The following is a 21,213-nucleotide window of genomic DNA, read 5'->3' as shown; positions in this document are numbered from 1 at the left end:
CGTGGGCATCCCTTTCCCTGGTGGCAGGGATTGTATCCGGGAGGCCTTTAGATTTCGGCTGATACCGCCGGAAGCGATTCCCATCATGTTAGCCTCTATTTCAGAAGCAACTATTAGACAATAAGCTCGCCCTCTCCGTCTATGGTGGACTTTTTGTTAGCAGCACCAGGTGCCTCTGTTTTCACCGTCACCTTCTCAGGTGCTAAGATTTTTGGCAATAGAGGCAAGATCTATCTCGTCATATTCCACGCTCAACTCGATGAGATCCGCCGTGTCATTAATCTCTGTTAATGAGATTGGTCAGTTTCCGGCGATTAAACGATTCTGCAGGGGCTTTGCGTCCATTAAACCCCCTCAACCGAGGTATGATTTTATTTGGGACCCGGCGCCAGTTATCGATAAGCTTCGACTTATCTACCCTTACGAGGATCTTCCGTTAAACGCCATTGTTAGAAAATTGGTCTTGCTCCTCGCTCTAGCCACTGGACAGAGAGTTCAGACCATTGCCTCACTGAGACTTTCTCAAACTTCTATCGATCAAAAATTGATTATTCGTATCCCCGATCGAATCAAAACGTCAGCGCCGGGCCGGAAACAACCCTCTTTTGTTTTCTCACGTTTTGAAGAGCAGGAGGAGCTATGCATAATACGATTATTGGAGCATTACATTGAGAGGACAAAGGAACTACGAGTTTCTGGTTGCGACGCCTTATTTATCTCTTGTTATAAGCCTTTCCGTCCCGTCACATCGCAGACGGTCAGCCGTTGGATCCGTCAGGCCTTAAACCATTGTGGAGTTGACACTTCCAAATTTACAGCGCATAGCACCCGTCACGCGTCGACGTCGTATGCGGCCAAGAAAGGAGTGGCGTTGGATTTGATAAAAAAAGCGGCTGGTTGGTCCGGAACGTCCCAGGTTTTTGCGCGTTTTTACAATAGGCCGATTATTAATGCAGAAGATTTTAGCAATTCGGTTCTGTTGTCGTAAAATTTTTTCTGTTTTATTAAATTTATTTACGACTATAAGGGAGGGTTTTTAAAAAAAAAAAAAAAAATTGTTTTTGTTCCTCTTATTTTTAAATTTTTTCTTTTAGGGCGTGTAAAACTGAATTATTCACGCTTGACATTTTATATTGTTTTGTTTCAACCCTTCTTCTCATGACTTGAGTTCTCAGGTTCTATTTTTTCTGACCTTTTTTAATTATAGAAATTGTCTTTATATGTTTATAGTCTTTGCTCATTAATAAACATTTTTTCAGAACAAATCGCAGCTTTGAACAGCTACATAGTTTTGCATCGGGACGAGACAACAGGACATAATTGTTAGATTGAACGAACTTACTTTAAGTGAAGTTCGATCCTGATTATGTCCGTTGTCTCGTCCCGATGAACCCCTACCCTAATCCTTTTATTTCTCTGTCTTTCTTGTATTACCCTCCCTATAGCTGGGCGATTTGTTTTTCTTTAAACTAATGAGTAGTACTCGTGGCGCGCTGGCCCACGTGAGGTCGGGCAGCAGCGCCACACTTGTTTCTTTTTTGCGGGACTTTGAATATCTGTTGTCGAAGTGCGTGCAGGAGCACGACTACATAGTTTTGCATCGGGACGAGACAACGGACATAATCAGGATCAAACTTCACTTAAGGTAAGTTCGTTCAATCTAACAAATCTACATACATTCGGATCTTTTTAATTTGCTTTGAAAGCGTAGCGCGGTTGATTGTAAAATAAAATCTTTTAATCGAATAAAAGTTAATCATTTTAGATACACGGCGGAATAAGCTGCTTAACTAAATGGATCAGCTCGAGATTGCATTTGCTTTCGTCATTGTTCTAGGGCAGTACATTATAGCGAACCTGTTACAAATTTAATTGCTCCCTGTTACGCGCTATAATTGAACAAATAGCAATTACAAAATTATAACGTAATTCATAATCACGATGATACAATGTGATAATATAAGCGTATTAGATTTATTAAGAAAAAAAGGAAACAAAAAGAACGTTATTATATTCAATGAAATGTTGAGATAATTGTAACGAAATAGTTTTGTGTTCGTACCGCTCGTATTGCATTATTCAAAGAAGGTGAAAATTACTTCGAAGATCAAAAGCAACTAAAAGTCGAAACAATGCGAAATAATTCAAGCCTTTGCACGCAAAGGGTACTTCACGTCGTTAGTGGTTAGCGATACGTTTTGCTCGACTAGCTTTCCGGTGCGGCTATAGTTGTATACCGTTGAAAACAGAGCTTTCTTAGAAGTTTAAAATACCTCCGAGGTATTTAGCACCCTACTCACTCTCGGCTAGTACCAGTTAGTTAGTTCAAGTTTTTTTATGCAAGTCAACATATGTGAATTGTTTGATTATACCAGATTTAAACAAATTCACCGCGTTTACAAAACATCCGTAGTGTATATTTACACAGTCCGTCAATATAATATGCATTGCATAGAATTTTTTATTTGATTTATTATTTCGCTAAAAAAACACGTCATGCAGTTATCGAGTTAAAATATTAAAAAAAAGGAAAAAAAAGTTAAAATTAAAATTACTAAAATCTTTTTTTTTTAATATCGTTATCAGTGGAGTAAAAATTCCGTAAAAATATTACATGATTATAAAAGAAAAATTACGGGAGGTATAACTAGTAGCATAAACACATAACGATTTTTATTTCCGTAGTTTCCAAATTAAACGCTTATCGCGAAGTATTCGTTTTTACCCGAGTGGAAATTGATTCCATTCGTTACCTAATAATTAGCTAACCAGTTCGTGGTTCATCTCGTGGCTGTCTAATAAAACTGTCCAGCACTGAGATAGAAACATAACGTTCAAAGCGTCCAGATACTAAACAATTGTAAGCCAGATATCTAAACGTTTTTCGCCGCGTACTAGTCTACTGCGCGTCCTGACCTATCTAACACGTGCTCGTCTACCGAATCCACCGGGCTAAACGATTCTTGCCGTTCGCTGCGGTAGTGTGAGTACGTGTGTGTGTTGACATCTAGCCGGCACCTTGCGCTCGAAATTCGTAAGGTGGAGGACGCGCGGGTGGCAGACGGCGAGAACTGTGGTTTGCCCGGCGATTTCGGCAGTCGAGCGAACGTTGCGTAAGGTCAGACCAAAACAGTAAACAAGCACGCGGCAAAAAACGTATAGATATCTATTGAGATACATGATCCGCGCTGGACAGTGACTAGACGACCGATGCTAGACAGATTTTGTTTCTTTTTTCTTTTTTAAATGACAATTCAACAGATTAACTAGATGTATTTCCACTCGGGTATAATTTAAACTGCATGTTTCAAATCCCGTGAAAGTATTCAAATATGAATATGATGTTGACGTCATTTTTAAAAAATTCTATTGTTTCCAATTTCCGAATAATGTTTTATTTTTCTTTTTTTTTTTTTTTAATTTGTTCTCGCTGCGAAATACGGCGATAAATAAAGTTGGGATGCATTTTTGTTAGAACGGCGATACAAAATGTGATGTAGTTTCCAAACTTTAACGAGATAATAATTTAATGTTCACGCAGGTGAGATTATTGTTTCTACAATGGCTATCGTGTGTGCTGCGCATGAGTCGGCCGGGCAAGAAGATCACAAAGAAGACCATTCTCATGGCTAATCGGATGAAAGAGATGGAGCTACAGGAGAGAAGCAGTAAGAGTTTGCTGGCGAACGTTTTAGACATCGACGATGATTTTCGTCATGGGAACAGCGCCGCCAATCCTGCCTCGGGCTATATAAGGTACTGTTTTCTTAAATTAATGATAGAGCACAGATGTTCTAGTGGACTGTATAATTTCTCGAACCGGACGGATAGTGGATCGCAGGCTAGGTAAAATCACAATGACGGCATTTCAGACACAAAAATCAGTTCTTTATTTACGGCATAAAAACCCTCCCCCAGCGTGGGAGGAGGGAAAAGCCAACTTTCAAATTACAGTTCTCACAGTTACAGAAAATCCTACCTTGTAAGTCCAGATATTCGATCCTGAGTGAGGCGCGGGGCCGTAATGGTGGCCGTTGCCACGTGCCGAATATGGCAGCGAGATCAGCTCGCAAATTTCACCTCTTTCTCTTATTCAGTTAATTATGAATCACGCCCGAATATAATTGCCGAATAGCGGCCTTTCAGGCAACAGACCTCTCCTCGCTCAGTTGGCGGCTTTTTCACCTAGCACTCTCGCAATTTCTGAGCACAATATACCGAAGAAAAGGAACCGTCTGTCGTGCAGTGCAGCTCGTACGTTATTACTTCGGCCTTCTTTTCTTCCTCCACTATTTTGCGACAACAGCGCCAATTAGGCGACGCAGCAGGCGGCATTCAAAAAAACTATGACCGCGAAATATAAAGGTGTTTGCAATCTTCTATTCCGAACATACCGCCCGCCTCGTCAGCGACGAAATAGATCTCGCAGCAATTCCAAGTTGTTAAATCAATGTAGTCCTACTTTCATTGGTGCACTAAGCATCCTGGTTGACAGTGTCTACCAAAGGTACTAATTTCACAATGGGCCTCTTTATCGTTGAACTCTGCGTTTTTAAAATCACCACTCTGACTCTGTTATCAGAGCCTGGATGAACTTCTAGTATTCGTGCTAATGCCCATTTGGTAGGAGGTAATCCGTCTTTCTTGATTGCAACCAATTGACCCACCTTCACATTACTAGCGTCTCTTTGCCACTTATTTCTCTCTTGAAGGGTGGTTAGATATTCGTGGGACCAGCGTTTCCAGTAGTGTGTCTTTATTCTTTGGAGAAGTTGGTATCGGGACAGCCGATTCTCAGGCACATCAGGTGCGTTAGGCTCAGGTATGAGGGTGGAGGTACTCCCTGTAAGAAAATGCGCTGGCGTGAGCGCTTCCAGATCAGCTGGATCTCCAGAGAGTGGATAAAGAGGGCGGGAGTTCATGCACGCCTCTATTTGCACTAATGCTGTGCTCAGCTCTTCGAATGTCAACCTGTGGTCGCCAACAACCTTGATTAAATGTTTTTTCATGTTTTTGACTCCAGCCTCCCAGAGTCCGCCGAAGTGCGGAGCTCGAGGCGGAATGAATTTCCAATCGGTTCCGCGAGAAGCAAGGTGTTCAGCCACAGCATGATAAAAGATTGAGTATTCATTGTACATCTTGCGTAACTCGACATCAGCTCCTCTGAAATTAGTCCCATTGTCCGAATATAACGTTTTACAGACGCCTCTGTGTCTTACGAATCGTCTAAATGCACCCAGGAACGCTTCGGTACTCAGATCCCCAACAGCTTCTAAATGGACAGCCTTGGTAGCTAAACAAATAAACAATGCTATGTATCCCTTGCACGCTGATTGACCACGGCCAGAACTCCGTCGTAAAGAGATCGGACTGGCATAATCTACTCCGCTATCTGAAAAAGGACGACTTAGATTAACGCGTGGAGCAGGCAGATTTCCCATTTGTTGTGACATGGGTAGCGAGCGAAAACGACCACATTTGGTACAATTGCGCACAACTTTTCGTACTAAATTAGCCCCATCTATGACCCAAACATGAGCTCGCAAGGTCGATAGCGTAAGTGAAATTCCACCGTGCCAACAGTCCTGATGCGCATGACGCACATATAACGTTGATAAATTCGAATTCTTTGAAAGTATAGGCGGATATTTAGCGTCATGCAGGAGATTGCTGTGACGAAGCCTTCCATTTATCCTCAGTAAACCATCTTGATCTAAATATGGATTCAATCTCCTTAACCGAGAATTTTTTGATACAACTCCATCTCGATGTAAAGCTTGGATATCTTTGAAGAAATCTATTCTCTGAGAGCACTTGATCAAAGCATGTCGAGCCTTTGTCAGTTCATCTACTGTTAGATGACTACACACAATTGTTTCTTCCTGCCTTCGTCGTCGAAGATTCTCCATAAATCTGAAGCATTGAGCAGTAACTCGAACTGCTCTATTTAACGTGGAAAATCGCTCTAATAGAACGTTTCCCTCAGACTCCATTTCAGGATCAGCTTCCTGCAATGAAAAAGCTTGAGCTAAGTTATCCATATCGACCGTGGGTTGTCTTTGATCAGGCCAATGCTCTCGTTCTTGTGATAGCCAAAATGGCCCGCGCCACCATAATTGTGTTTGAGATAATTCTCCTGCCCTTAAGCCTCGTGTGGCTAGATCGGCAGGGTTCTGTTTTGAAGGCACATGACACCATCGTGCTTCTGGAAGCTGTGTTTGTATATACGATGCACGATTTGCGACAAATTGCTTCCATTTACTAGGATGTTCCTTTATCCATGAGAGAGTAATCTGGCTGTCGCTCCAGGCGGTTACAGGCAACTCCTTTAGGAAATCAAGTTTCCGTAGATGACTCAATAATCGTACCAATAGAGTTGCTCCACAAAGCTCCAAATTCGGTATGCAGACCGTTTTTATCGGACTTAGTTTCGCTTTTGCTGCTATTATATTTACATGCACAGTTTCGTCCTCAGATATGGATCGTGCATATACCACAGCTGCATATGCTCTGACTGAAGCATCTGCGAATCCGTGCAACTCTACCTTACTACCTGGCGTAAATCTCAACCACCTGTCAATTTTAATGTTACTTAAGCAGTGCAATGAGTTGTGGAAATCTCTCCATTCTCGGGCTTGAGGCTCGTTTAATTCTTCATCCCAATCCACTTTTGCTATCCACAAGTCTTGCAAAAGAATCTTACCCACGATGGTTACTGGCGACAGCCAACCTAAGGGATCAAATAATTTCGAAAGGCAAGATAATGCCGTCCGCTTGCTACAGACAGGGTTCTGCTCTAACCTTTCCTTGTTGTAACCAAACTGATCTGATGATTGGTTCCACTGAAGTCCCAAAGCGCTCACTGTATCTGGATATTCTATGTTAACCATATCATTAGCCTGTTTTTGCATCCTAAGCCCTTCAGGAATAAGAAGTTGGTGGTTAGCTGACCATTTATCGAGCTTAAATCCAGCCGTTCTCAGTAGTGAAATCAGTTCGTCTCGTTCATCTCTTGCTTCCTTGAGGTGATCAGCACCTCCAAAGATGTCGTCGACAAAGGCTTGATAGCGTAGGCATCTGGCGCCTCTTGGAAATCGTGCGCCTTTATCTTCTACTAACTGATGAAGAGTTCGTATCGCAAGGTACGGGGCGCAACACATACCGTATGTTACGGTAGTCAATCTGTATTCTATAGGTGGTCCCCCATCCTTCTGATACCAGATTATACGTTGGAAATCCCGATCATCTTTATGCAGGATAATCTGCCGGAACATTTTCACTATATCTGTACAATATACATACAGATATCGTCTCCAATTTGTGAGTATTAATGTTAAGTCGTTCTGTAATGGAGGCCCGGACATTAAAAAATGATTGAGGCTATGACGATCCATTGTTTTCCGTGAAGCATCGAAAACTACACGAATCTTCCATGTCGGCTTTTCTTGTACAACCGCGTGATGAGGCAAATACCATCCTCGTGCAATAGGAAGTTCTTCCCGAGGTATACGTTCCATATGTCCCATCAATTCATAAGTATGCATAAAACGAAAGTATTCTTCCTTTAACCTCAGATTGTGAGATAGTCGTCTCTCTAGAGCAGCTAGAGAACGCTGTGCTATTAGTTTTGTCACCTGAGCTGTCTCCGTGGGTTCACAAACAAAAGGCAATCGGACTGTGTAACGGCCTTCCTCGTTGCGAGAATGCCCGGTTTTAAATATTTCCTCACATTTTTCATCCTCAGGACTTAACCGCGAAGTAACTCCTTCGATTTCCTCTAACGTCCATAGTCTTTGTAATGCTTGCCTCAGCTCTTCCTCCGCGACGCAAAGCATTGCGATAGTTGTTTTACTATTAATATGTTCCGCCCGCCATGAACGACTTGACTCTGCAGCGCCTGACACAATCCATCCTAACAGTGTTTCCTGAGCTATGAGTCCTGTGTCAGGTCTTCGCATTACTCCACTACAAATTACCGCATTATAAACAGTTGCTCCCAATAATACATCAATTTTAGCCGACTCATGATAATGAAGGTTAGCCAAATCTAGATTGTCGTAAAAATTGTGGCGAACAATATGTACTCCTGTTGGAGGTAACAGTCCAGTTAATTTAGGCAATATTAATAACTCACAATTCAACTGGAAAAATTTGTTATACTGGGAGTGTAATGTTACGCTCATCACAGCTCTCACTGTACGTGCTTTGACAGCTCCTATTCCGCAGAGCGGAATATGTACCCTTCTGCGAAGAAGTAATAACGTTTGCGCCATAGTCTCAGTTATAAATGAGGCTTGTGAACCTTGATCCAATAAAGCTCTAAATGGTATACATTCACCATTAGCATCACTAATATATGCTCGAGCTGTTGGCAATAAAACACAGCGTACACTAGACAAGGTAGTCAAATGCCACATGTCTACGTCCAGTCATGCCTGCGTCTTCTCAGTTTGCATAATAGACTTTTCAGTTGAGGTAGTAGGAACAATATCCACGTGCAACAAGGAATGATGATCCCGTTTACAAGTTTCGCAACGCCGGGTAGATTTACAATTCTTGAAAGCATGGGCTCCTAAACAATTAAAGCAGAGCTTTAATCTGCGAGCCTCATCGCGTCGACCCTTGAGATTTTTTTTTTTTTAACTCTGGGCATGCCCCTATAAAGTGTTCTTGCGAACATAGCCCGCAACGCCTTTTTATTTTGCTAGGTAATGATTTAGTTGCTGCATAAAACGCTCTCGCGGCCTTTCCTTTCAAACTTGTTTTAACACAACTCCTCTCTATTGTACCACAGCCTTTTATGGATCTTAATCCATCTCGACGGCAATTCAGCCAGCTGACCAAATCAACCATTTTTGGATACGGAGAAGCGGCAGTAGACTGACCTCCAGTTTCTGTCCTTACAGATCCCGTTTGACTCTCTCGATAAGCAAGCTGCTCCTCCCAAAGTTTTCGAGTTTCCATGTCAAGAGTCTGCAACAGACGGTGACACATCAGAGCTTCTATTAAATCGGTGTCCGACTGCGTTAATTTTCTCATCGCGAAAAATGTAAGGTGTATCGCTTTAACTCTTGAATCTAGTGAATCTGCATTCAAGACTTTGATAGGCTGCAGTTCAGCTAGTTTGTCTAGCAACAAATTCAGCTGGTAGCAAGGCTTATCATAAGTATCTCGCAGTTTTTTCCACGCGATGGGATAATTATCTCCTTTAAGAGGCAGATGAGCTATCGTTCGCATGACCTCATCCGGTAAACTGGCCAGCAAATATCTGAATTAGTCTAGTTCGGACAAATTAGCGCGCTCGTGGATCGTAGAAGTGAAATAGGCGCTGAAAGCATCCCAATCTTCACTCTTTCCTGAGAAGCTCACTTCCGTCAGTTTGGGAAGTTTGCTTGTCTCACTCTTATTTGTCTCAGAATCCATAGTAAGCGTTGAAGTTGACGCTATAGATTAGATATTTCCTTCAATCTCCGTCAGCATAGTGGTTAATTCATCTCGAGCATTGCGGAAATCAGTTTCTACGCTCTGTATGATATCCTTGGTGATATAAGGATCCGTAGCTGCTGAGTCAAGAACACTGATTTCCAAATCCGTTGAATAAAATTCCTGCCAATAACTCTTAAGATCCGTTAATGCGTTGTTCACTTGTGCAGCAATTAAAAAAGATGCATACGGGCCTATTCCGAGCCCTCTATTTTTACCAGCAGCCGAGATATGGCCAAAAAATCAAAAAAAATATTTTTGAAATTTTGCAACATAGCATTGTGCGGCAATTAAAAAAGATGCATACAGGCCTACTCCGAGCCTTTTATTTTCACCAGCAGCCGAGATATGGCCAAAAAACAAAAATATTTTTGAAATTTTGCAACATAGCATTGTGCGGCATTTAAAGGAGATGCATACGGGCCTATTCCAAGCCTTCTATTTTCACCAGCAGCCGGAATATATTCAAAAAACGAAAAATAATATTTTTGAAAATTTACAACGTAGCATTGTGCGGCAATTAAAAAAGATGCATACGGGCTTATTCCGAGCCTTCTATTTTTACCAGCAGCCGAGAAGTGGCCAAAAAACAAAAAAAATTATTTTTGAAATTTTGCAACATAGCATTGTGCGGCATTCAAAATAGATGCATTCGGGCCTATTCCAAGCCCTTTATATTTATCAGAAGCCGAGATATGGCCAAAAAACAAAAAAAAATATTTTTGAAAATTTACAACGTAGCATTGTGCGGCAATTAAAAAAGATGCATACGGGCCTATTCCGAGCTTTTTATTTTCACCAGCAGCTGAAATATGGCCAAAAAACAAAATAAAATATTTTTAAAATTTTGCAACATAGCATTGTGCGGCAATCAAAATGAATGCATTCGGGCCTATTCCGAACCTTTTATATTCATCAAAAGCCGAGATATTGCCGAAAAACAAAAAACAAAATTTTTTTGAAATTTTGCAACGTAGCATTGTGCGCAACTAAAAATAGATGCATACGGGACTATTCCAAACTTTGTATTTTCACCAGCAGCCGTGATATGGCCAAAAAACGAAAAAAAATATTTTTGAAATTTGGCAACATAACATTGTGCGGCATTTAAAGGAGATGCATACGGGACTATTCCGAGCCTTCTATTTTCACCAGCAACCGAGATATGGCCAAAAAACAAAAAAAAATATTTTTTAAATTTGGCAACATGACGTTGTGCGGCATTTAAAAAAGATGCATACGGGCCTATTTCGAGCTTTCTATTTTCACCAGCAGCCGAAATATGGCCAAAAAACGTAATAAAATATTTTTGAAATTTTGCAACATAGCATTGTGCGGCATTCAAAATGAATGCATTCGGGCCTATTTCGAGCCTTTTATATTCATCAAAAGCCGAGATATTGCCAAAAAACAAAAAAAAATATTTTTGAAATTTTGCAACGTAGCATTGTGCGCAACTAAAAATAGATGCATACGGGACTATTCCGAACTTTGTATTTTCACCAGCAGCCGAGATATGGCCAAAAAACGAAAAAAAATATTTTTGAAATTTTACAACGTAGCATTGTGCGGCAATTAAAAAAAATGCATACGGGCCTATTTCGAGCTTTTTATTTTCACCAGCAGCCGAGATATGGCCAAAAAACAAAAAAAAATATTTTTGAAATTTGGCAACAAAACATTGTGCGGCAATTAAAAAAGATGCATACGGGCCTATTCCGAGCCTTCTATTTTTACCAGCAGCCGTGATATGGCCAAAAAACGAAAAAAAATATTTTTGAAATTTTGCAACGTAGCATTGTGCGCAACTAAAAATAGATGCATACGGGACTATTCCGAACTTTGTATTTTCACCAGCAGCCGAGATATGGCCAAAAAACGAAAAAAAATATTTTTGAAATTTTACAACGTAGCATTGTGCGGCAATTAAAAAAAATGCATACGGGCCTATTTCGAGCTTTTATTTTCACCAGCAGCCGAGATATGGCCAAAAAACAAAAAAATATTTTTGAAATTTGGCAACAAAACATTGTGCGGCAATTAAAAAAGATGCATACGGGCCTATTCCGAGCCTTCTATTTTTACCAGCAGCCGAGATATGGCCAAAAAACGAAAAAAAATATTTTTGAAATTTTACAACGTAGCATTGTGCGGCATTAAAAATAAATGAATTCAAGACTATTTGGAGCCTTTTTTTTCATCAGAAGCCGAAATATGGCCAAAAAACGAAAAAAAATATTTTTTAAATTTGGCAACATGACGTTGTGCGGCATTTAGAAAAGATGCATACGGGCCTATTCCGAGCCTTCTATTTTCACCAGCAGCCGAGATATGGCCAAAAAACGAAAAAAAATATTTTTGAAAATTTACAACGTAGCATTGTGCGGCAATTAAAAAAAATGCATACGGGCCTATTTCGAGCTTTCTATTTTCACCAGCAGCCGAAATATGGCCAAAAAACGTAATAAAATATTTTTGAAATTTTGCAACATAGCATTGTGCGGCATTCAAAATGAATGCATTCGGGCCTATTTCGAGCCTTTTATATTCATCAAAAGCCGAGATATTGCCAAAAAACAAAAAAAAATATTTTTGAAATTTTGCAACGTAGCATTGTGCGCAATTAAAAATAGATGCATACGGGACTATTCCGAACTTTGTATTTTCACCAGCAGCCGAAATATGGCCAAAAAACGAAAAAAAATATTTTTGAAATTTGGCAACATAATATTGTGCGGCATTTAAAGGTGATGCATACGGGACTATTTCGAGCTTTTTATTTTCACCAGCAACCGAGATATGGCCAAAAAACGAAAAAAAATATTTTTTAAATTTGGCAACATGACGTTGTGCGGCATTTAAAGAAGATGCATACGGGCCTATTCCGAGCCTTCTATTTTCACCAGCAGCCGAGATATGGCCAAAAAACGAAAAAAAATATTTTTGAAAATTTACAACGTAGCTTTGTGCAACATTTAAAGGAGATGCATACGGGCCTATTCCAAGCCTTCTATTTTCACCAGCAGCCAAGATATATTCAAAAAACGAAAAATAATATTTTTGAAAATTTACAACGTAGCATTGTGCGGCATTCAAAATAGATGCATTCGGGCCTATTCCAAGCCATTTATATTCATCAAAAGCCGAGATATGGCCAAAAAACGAAAAAAAATATTTTTAAAATTTTGCAACGTAGCATTGTGCGCAACTAAAAATAGATGCTTACGGGCCTATTCCAAGCCTTCTATTTTCACCAGCAGCCGAGATATGGCCAAAAAATGAAAAAAAATATTTTTGAAAAATTACAACGTAGCATTGTGCGGCAATTAAAAAAAATGCATACGGGCCTATTTCGAGCTTTTTATTTTCACCAGCAGCCGAGATATGGCCAAAAAACGAAAAAAAATATTTTTGAAATTTAACAACGTAGCATTGTGCGGCATTTAAAATAAATGAATTCAGGCTTATTTGAAGCCTTTTATTTTTATCAGAAGCCGAGATATAACCAAAAAACGAAAGAAAATATTTTTAAAATTTTACAACGTAGCATTGTGCGGCAATTAAAAAAAATGCATACGGGCCTATTTCGAGCTTTTTATTTTCACCAGCAGCCGAGATATGGCCAAAAAACGAAAAAAAATTATTTTTGAAATTTTGCAACATAGCATTGTGCGGCATTCAAAATAGATGCATTCGGGCCTATTCCAAGCCATTTATATTCATCAGAAGCCGAGATATGGCCAAAAAACGAAAAAAAATATTTTTGAAATTTTGCAACGTAGCATTGTGCGCAACTAAAAATAGATGCATACGGGACTATTCCAAACTTTGTATTTTCACCAGCAGCCGAGATATGGCCAAAAAACGAAAAAAAATATTTTTGAAATTTGGCAACATAACATTGTGCGGCATTTAAAGGAGATGCATACGGGACTATTCCGAGCCTTCTATTTTCACCAGCAACCGAGATATGGCCAAAAAACAAAAAAAAATATTTTTTTAATTTGGCAACATGACGTTGTGCGGCATTTAAAAAAGATGCATACGGGCCTATTTCGAGCTTTCTATTTTCACCAGCAGCCGAAATATGGCCAAAAAACGTAATAAAATATTTTTGAAATTTTGCAACATAGCATTGTGCGGCATTCAAAATGAATGCATTCGGGCCTATTTCGAGCCTTTTATATTCATCAAAAGCCGAGATATTGCCAAAAACAAAAAAATATTTTTGAAATTTTGCAACGTAGCATTGTGCGCAATTAAAAATAGATGCATACGGGACTATTCCGAACTTTGTATTTTCACCAGCAGCCGAGATATGGCCAAAAAACGAAAAAAAATATTTTTGAAATTTTACAACGTAGCATTGTGCGGCATTCAAAATAGATGAATTCGGGCCTATTTGGAGCTTTTTATTTTCATCAGAAGCCGAGATATGGCCAAAAAACGAAAAAAAATATTTTTGAAATTTTACAACGTAGCATTGTGCGGCATTAAAAATAGATGAATTCGGGCCTATTTGGAGCCATTTATTTTCACCAGCAGCCGAGATATGGCCAAAAAACAAAAAAAAATATTTTTGAAATTTAACAACATAGCATTGTGCGGCAATTAAAAAAGATGCATACGGGCCTATTCCGATCTTTCTATTTTCACCAGCAGCCGAGATATGGCCAAAAAACAAAAAAAAATATATTTAAAATTTAACAACATAGCATTGTGCGGCATTCAAAATAGATGAATTCGGGCCTATTTGAAACCTTTTATTTTTATCAGAAGCCGAGATATGGCCAAAAAACGAAAAAAAATATTTTTGAAATTTTACAACGTAGCATTGTGCGGCAATTAAAAAAAATGCATACAGGCCTATTCCGAGCTTCCTATTTTCACCAGCAGCCGAGATATGGCCAAAAAACAAAAAAAAATATTTTTGAAATTTAACAACATAGCATTGTGCGGCATTCAAAATAGATGCATTTAAGCCTATTCGGAGTCTTTTATTTTCATCAGAAGCCGAGATATGGCCAAAAAACGAAAAAAAATATTTTTGAAATTTTACAACGTAGCATTGTGCAACATTAAAAATAGATAAATTCGGGTTTATTTGGAGCCATTTATTTTCATCAGAAGCCGAGATATGGCCAAAAAACAAAAAAAAATATTTTTGAAATTTAACAACGTAGCATTGTGCGGCAATTAAAAAAGATGCATACGAACTTATTCCGCGCTTTCTATTTTCACCAGCAGCCGAGATATGGCCAAAAAACATAAAAAAATATTTTTGAAATTTAACAACATAGCATTGTGCGGCATTCATAATAGATGCATTTGGGCCTATTAGGAGCTTTTTATTTTCATCAGAAGCCGAGATATGGCCAAAAAACAAAAAAAATATTTTTGAAATTTTACAACGTAGCATTGTGCAACATTAAAAATAGATAAATTCGGGTTTATTTGGAGCCATTTATTTTCATCAGAAGCCGAGATATGGCCAAAAAACGAAAAAAAATATTTTTGAAATTTTACAACGTAGCATTGTGCGGCAATTAAAAAAGATGCATACAAGCCTATTCCGAGCTTTCTATTTTCACCAGCAGCCGAGATATGGCCAAAAAACAAAAAAAAATATTTTTGAAATTTAACAACATAGCATTGTGCGGCATTCATAATAGATGCATTTGGGTTTATTCGGAGCTTTTTATTTTCATCAGAAGCCGAGATATGGCCAAAAAATCAAAAAAAATATTTTTGAAATTTTGCAACATAGCATTGTGCGGCAATTAAAAAAGATGCATACAGGCCTATTCCGAGCCTTTATTTTCACCAGCAGCCGAGATATGGCCAAAAAACAAAAATATTTTTGAAATTTTGCAACATAGCATTGTGCGGCAATTAAAAAAGATGCATACAGGCCTACTCCGAGCCTTTTATTTTCACCAGCAGCCGAGATATGGCCAAAAAACAAAAATATTTTTGAAATTTTGCAACATAGCATTGTGCGGCATTTAAAGGAGATGCATACGGGCCTATTCCAAGCCTTCTATTTTCACCAGCAGCCGAATATATTCAAAAACGAAAAAAATATTTTTGAAAATTTACAACGTAGCATTGTGCGGCAATTAAAAAAGATGCATACGGGCTTATTCCGAGCCTTCTATTTTTACCAGCAGCCGAGATATGGCCAAAAACAAAAAAATATTTTTGAAATTTTGCAACATAGCATTGTGCGGCATTCAAAATAGATGCATTCGGGCCTATTCCAAGCCTTTTATATTTATCAGAAGCCGAGATATGGCCAAAAACAAAAAAATATTTTTGAAAATTTACAACGTAGCATTGTGCGGCAATTAAAAGATGCATACGGGCCTATTCCGAGCTTTTATTTTCACCAGCAGCCGAGATATGGCCAAAAAACAAAAAAAATATTTTTGAAATTTTGCAACATAGCATTGTGCGGCAATCAAAATGAATGCATTCGGGCCTATTCCGAACCTTTTATATTCATCAAAAGCCGAGATATTGCCGAAAAACAAAAAACAAAATATTTTTGAAATTTTGCAACGTAGCATTGTGCGCAACAAAAATTGATGCATACGACACTATTCCGAACTTTGTATTTTCACCAGCAGCCGAGATATGGCAAAAAACGAAAAAAAATATTTTTGAAATTTGGCAACATAACATTGTGCGGCATTTAAAAAAGATGCATACGGGCCTATTCCGAGCCTTCTATTTTCACCAGCAGCCGAGATATGGCCAAAAACAAAAATATTTTTGAAATTTGGCAACATAACATTGTGCGGCATTTAAAAAATATGCATACGGGCCTATTTTAAGCTTTCTATTTTCACCAGCAGCCGAAATATGGCCAAAAACGTAAAAAATATTTTTGAAATTTTGCAACATAGCATTGTGCGGCATTCAAAATGAATGCATTCGCCTATTTCGAGCCTTTTATATTCATCAAAAGCCGAGATATTGCCAAAAAACAAAAAAAAATATTTTTGAAATTTTGCAACGTAGCATTGTGCGCAACTAAAAATAGATGCATACGGGACTATTCCGAACTTTGTATTTTCACCAGCAGCCGAGATATGGCCAAAAAACGAAAAAAATATTTTTGAAATTTTACAACGTAGCATTGTGCGGCAATTAAAAAAAATGCATACGGGCCTATTCCGAGCTTTCTATTTTCACCAGCAGCCGAGATATGGCCAAAAAACAAAAAAAAATATTTTTGAAATTTGGCAACAAAACATTGTGCGGCAATTAAAAAGATGCATACGGGCCTATTCCGAGCTTTCTATTTTCACCAGCAGCCGAGATATGGCCAAAAAACGAAAGAAAATATTTTTGAAATTTTACAACGTAGCCTTGTGCGGCATTAAAAATAGATGAATTCGGGCCTATTTGAGCCTTTATTTTCACCAGCAGCCGAGATATGGCCAAAAACAAAAAAATATTTTTGAAATTTAACAACATAGCATTGTGCGGCAATTAAAAGATGCATACGGGCCTATTCCGAGCTTTCTATTTTCACCAGCAGCCGAGATATGGCCAAAAAACATAAAAAATATTTTTGAAATTTAACAACATAGCATTGTGCGGCATTCAAAATAGATGAATTCGGGCCTATTTGAGCCTTTATTTTCATCAGAAGCCGAGATATGGCCAAAAAACGAAAAAAAATATTTTTGAAATTTTACAACGTAGCATTGTGCGGCAATTAAAAATGATGCATACGGGCCTATTCCGAGCTTTCTATTTTCACCAGCAGCCGAGATATGGCCAAAAAACAAAAAAAAATATTTTTGAAATTTAACAACATAGCATTGTGCGGCATTCAAAATAGATGCATTTGGGCCTATTCGAAGTCTTTTATTTTCATCAGAAGCCGAGATATGGCCAAAAAACAAAAAAAAATATTTTTGAAATTTTACAACGTAGCATTGTGCGGCATTAAAAATAGATAAATTCGGGCCTATTTGGAGCCATTTATTTTCATCAGAAGCCGAGATATGGCCAAAAAAAAAAAAATATTTTTGAAATTTAACAACGTAGCATTGTGCGGCAATTAAAAAGATGCATACGGGCCTATTCCGAGCTTTCTATTTTCACCAGCAGCCGAGATATGGCCAAAAAACAAAAAAAAATATTTTTGAAATTTAACAACATAGCATTGTGCGGCATTCAAAATAGATGCATTTGGGCCTATTAGGAGCTTTATTTTCATCAGAAGCCGAGATATGGCCAAAAAACAAAAAAAAATATTTTTGAAATTTTACAACGTAGCATTGTGCGGCATTAAAAATAGATGAATTCGGGCCTATTTGGAGCCATTTATTTTCATCAGAAGCCGAGATATGGCCAAAAAAAAAAAATATTTTTGAAATTTAACAACGTAGCATTGTGCGGCAATTAAAAAAGATGCATACGGGCCTATTCCGAGCTTTCTATTTTCACCAGCAGCCGAGATATGGCCAAAAAACAAAAAAATATTTTTGAAATTTAACAACATAGCATTGTGCGGCATTCAAAATAGATGCATTTGGGCCTATTCGGAGCTTTTTATTTTCATCAGAAGCCGAGATATGGCCAAAAAAAAACAAAAATATTTTTGAAATTTTACAACGTAGCATTGTGCGGCAATTAAAAAAGATGCATACGGGCCTATTCCGAGCCTTTTATTTTCACCAGCAGCCGAGATATGGCCAAAAAACAAAAATATTTTTGAAATTTTGCAACATAGCATTGTGCGGCAATTAAAAAGATGCATACAGGCCTATTCCGAGCCTTTTATTTTCACCAGCAGCCGAGATATGGCCAAAAAACAAAAATATTTTGAAATTTTACAACATAGCATTGTGCGGCATTTAAAAAGATGCATACGGGCCTATTCCGAGCCTTCTATTTTCACCAGCAGCCGATATATTCAAAAAACGAAAAAAATATTTTTGAAAATTTACAACGTAGCATTGTGCGGTAATTAAAAAAGATGCATACGGGCCTATTCCAAGCCTTCTATTTTCACCAGCAGCCGAGATATGGCCAAAAAACGAAAAAAAATATTTTTGAAATTTTACAACATAGCATTGTGCGGCATTCAAAATAGATGCATTCGGGCCTATTCCAAGCCTTTATATTTATCAGAAGCCGAGATATGGCCAAAAAACAAAAAAATATTTTGAAAATTTACAACGTAGCATTGTGCGGCAATTAAAAAAGATGCATACGGGCCTATTCCGAGCTTTTTATTTTCACCAGCAGCCGAGATATGGCCAAAAACAAAAAAAATATTTTTGAAATTTTACAACATAGCATTGTGCGGCAATCAAAATGAATGCATTCGGGCCTATTCCGAGCCTTTTATTTTCATCAAAGCCGAGATATGGCCAAAAACAAAAAAAAAATATTTTTGAAATTTTACAACGTAGCATTGTGCAATTAAAAATAGATGCATACGGGACTATTCCAAACTTTTATTTTCATCAGCAGCCGAGATATGGCCAAAAACGAAAAAAATATTTTTGAAATTTACAACATAGCATTGTGCGGCATTTAAAATAGATGCATACGGGCCTATTCCGAGCCTTCTATTTTCATCAGCAACCGAGATATGGCCAAAAACAAAAAATATTTTTGAAATTTTACAACATGCATTGTGCGGCATTTAAAAAGATGCATACGGGCCTATTTCGAGCTTTCTATTTTCACCAGCAGCCGAGATATGGCCAAAAACGTAAAAAATATTTTTGAAATTTTACAACATAGCATTGTGCGGCATTCAAAATGATGCATTCGGGCCTATTTCGAGCCTTTTATTTTCATCAAAGCCGAGATATGGCCAAAAAAAAAAAAATATTTTTGAAATTTTGCAACGTAGCATTGTGCGGCAATTAAAAATAGATGCATACGGGCCTATTCCGAGCTTTTATTTTCACCAGCAGCCGAGATATGGCCAAAAACGAAAAAAATATTTTGAAATTTTACAACGTAGCATTGTGCGGCAATTAAAAGATGCATACGGGCCTATTTCGAGCTTTATTTTCACCAGAAGCCGAGATATGGCCAAAAAACAAAAAAATATTTTTGAAATTTTACAACGTAGCATTGTGCGGCAATTAAAAAAGATGCATACGGGCCTATTCCGAGCCTTCTATTTTCACCAGCCGAGATATGGCCAAAAACGAAAAAATATTTTTGAAATTTTACAACGTAGCATTGTGCGGCAATTAAAAATAGATGCATACGGGCCTATTCCGAACTTTTATTTTCATCAGCAGCCGAGATATGGCCAAAAACGAAAAAAATATTTTTGAAATTTTACAACGTAGCATTGTGCGGCAATTAAAAATGCATACGGGCCTATTTCTTTTTTATTTTCACCAGCAGCCGAGATATGGCCAAAAACAAAAAAATAATTTTGAATTTTACAACGTAGCATTGTGCGGCAATTAAAAAAGATGCATATGGGCCTATTCGGAGCTTTCTATTTTCACCAGCAGCCGAGATATGGCACAAAAACAAAAAAAATATTTTTGAAATTTTACAACGTAGCATTGTGCGACATTAAAAATAAATGAATTCGGGCCTATTTGGAGCCTTTTATTTTCATCAGAAGCCGAGATATGGCCAAAAACGAAAAAATATTTTTGAAATTTTACAACGTAGCATTGTGCGGCAATTAAAAAAGATGCATATGGGCCTATTCCGAGCTTTCTATTTTCACCAGCAGCCGAGATATGGCCAAAAACAAAAAAATATTTTGAAATTTAACAACATAGCATTGTGCGGCATTCAAAATAGATGCATTTGGGCCTATTCGGAGCTTTATTTTCATCAGAAGCCGAGATATGGCCAAAAAACGAAAAAAATATTTTGAAATTTTACAACGTAGCATTGTGCGGCAATCAAAATAATGCATCGGGCCTATTCCGAGCCTTTTATTTTCATCAGAAGCCGAGATATGGCCAAAAACGAAAATATTTTTAAATTTTACAACATAGCATTGTGCGGCATTTAAAAAAGATGCATACGGGCCTATTCCGAGCCTTCTATTTTCACCAGCAGCCGAGATATGGCCAAAAAACGAAAAAAATATTTTTGAAAATTTACAACGTAGCATTGTGCGGCATTAAAAAATGCATACGGGCCTATTTCCTTCTATTTTCATCAGCAGCCGAGATATGGCCAAAAACGAAAAAAATATTTTTGAAATTTTACAACGTAGCATTGTGCGGCATTCAAAATAGATGCATTCGGGCCTATTTCGAGCCTTTTATTTTCATCAGAAGCCGAGATATGGCCAAAACAAAAAAAAATATTTTTGAAATTTTACAACGTAGCATTGTGCGGCATTAAAAATAGATGCATTCGGCCTATTCCGAGCTTTTATTTTCATCAGAAGCCGAGATATGGCCAAACGAAAAAAATATTTTGAAATTTTACAACATAGCATTGTGCGGCATTTAAATAGATGCATACGGGCCTATTTCGAGCCTTTTATTTTCATCAGCAGCCGAGATATGGCCAAAAACGAAAAAAATATTTTTGAAATTTTACAACATAGCATTGTGCGGCATTTAAAAAGATGCATACGGGCCTATTCCGAGCCTTTTATTTTCATCAGAAGCCGAGATATGGCCAAAAACGAAAAATATTTTTGAAAATTTACAACGTAGCATTGTGCGGCATTAAAATAGATGCATACGGGCCTATTCCGAGCCTTTA

At 38.0% G+C, this 21,213-nt stretch overlaps 1 protein-coding gene across 1 annotated transcript; it reads right to left on the bottom strand.

Annotated features, from left to right (window-relative positions):
* Positions 1-4,475: 4,475 nt before the first annotated feature.
* Positions 4,476-9,237, bottom strand: LOC139113247 (uncharacterized). Its single transcript, XM_070674664.1, has 2 exons — positions 8,886-9,237; positions 4,476-8,365 (listed from the first exon to the last, which is right to left on the bottom strand). The coding sequence occupies exons 1-2, from the start codon at positions 9,235-9,237 to the stop codon at positions 4,476-4,478; spliced, it is 4,242 nt and encodes a 1,413-aa protein (XP_070530765.1).
* Between the last annotated feature and the right edge of the window lie 11,976 nt (positions 9,238-21,213).

Source organism: Cardiocondyla obscurior, linkage group LG01 (assembly GCF_019399895.1).
Source record: "Cardiocondyla obscurior isolate alpha-2009 linkage group LG01, Cobs3.1, whole genome shotgun sequence".
Taxonomy (NCBI): domain Eukaryota; kingdom Metazoa; phylum Arthropoda; class Insecta; order Hymenoptera; family Formicidae; genus Cardiocondyla; species Cardiocondyla obscurior.
This window is presented reverse-complemented; position numbering and strand designations above follow the sequence as displayed.

Coding starts and splice junctions, on each gene's coding strand:
- LOC139113247 (XM_070674664.1), bottom strand. CDS start 9,237: ATGCGAACGATAGCTCATCTGCCTCTTAAAGGAGATAATTATCCCATC. Junction 8,366..8,885: donor TGTAAGGACAGAAACTGGAG/GTCAGTCTACTG, acceptor TATTGCCAACAG/CTCGAGCATATATTAGTGAT.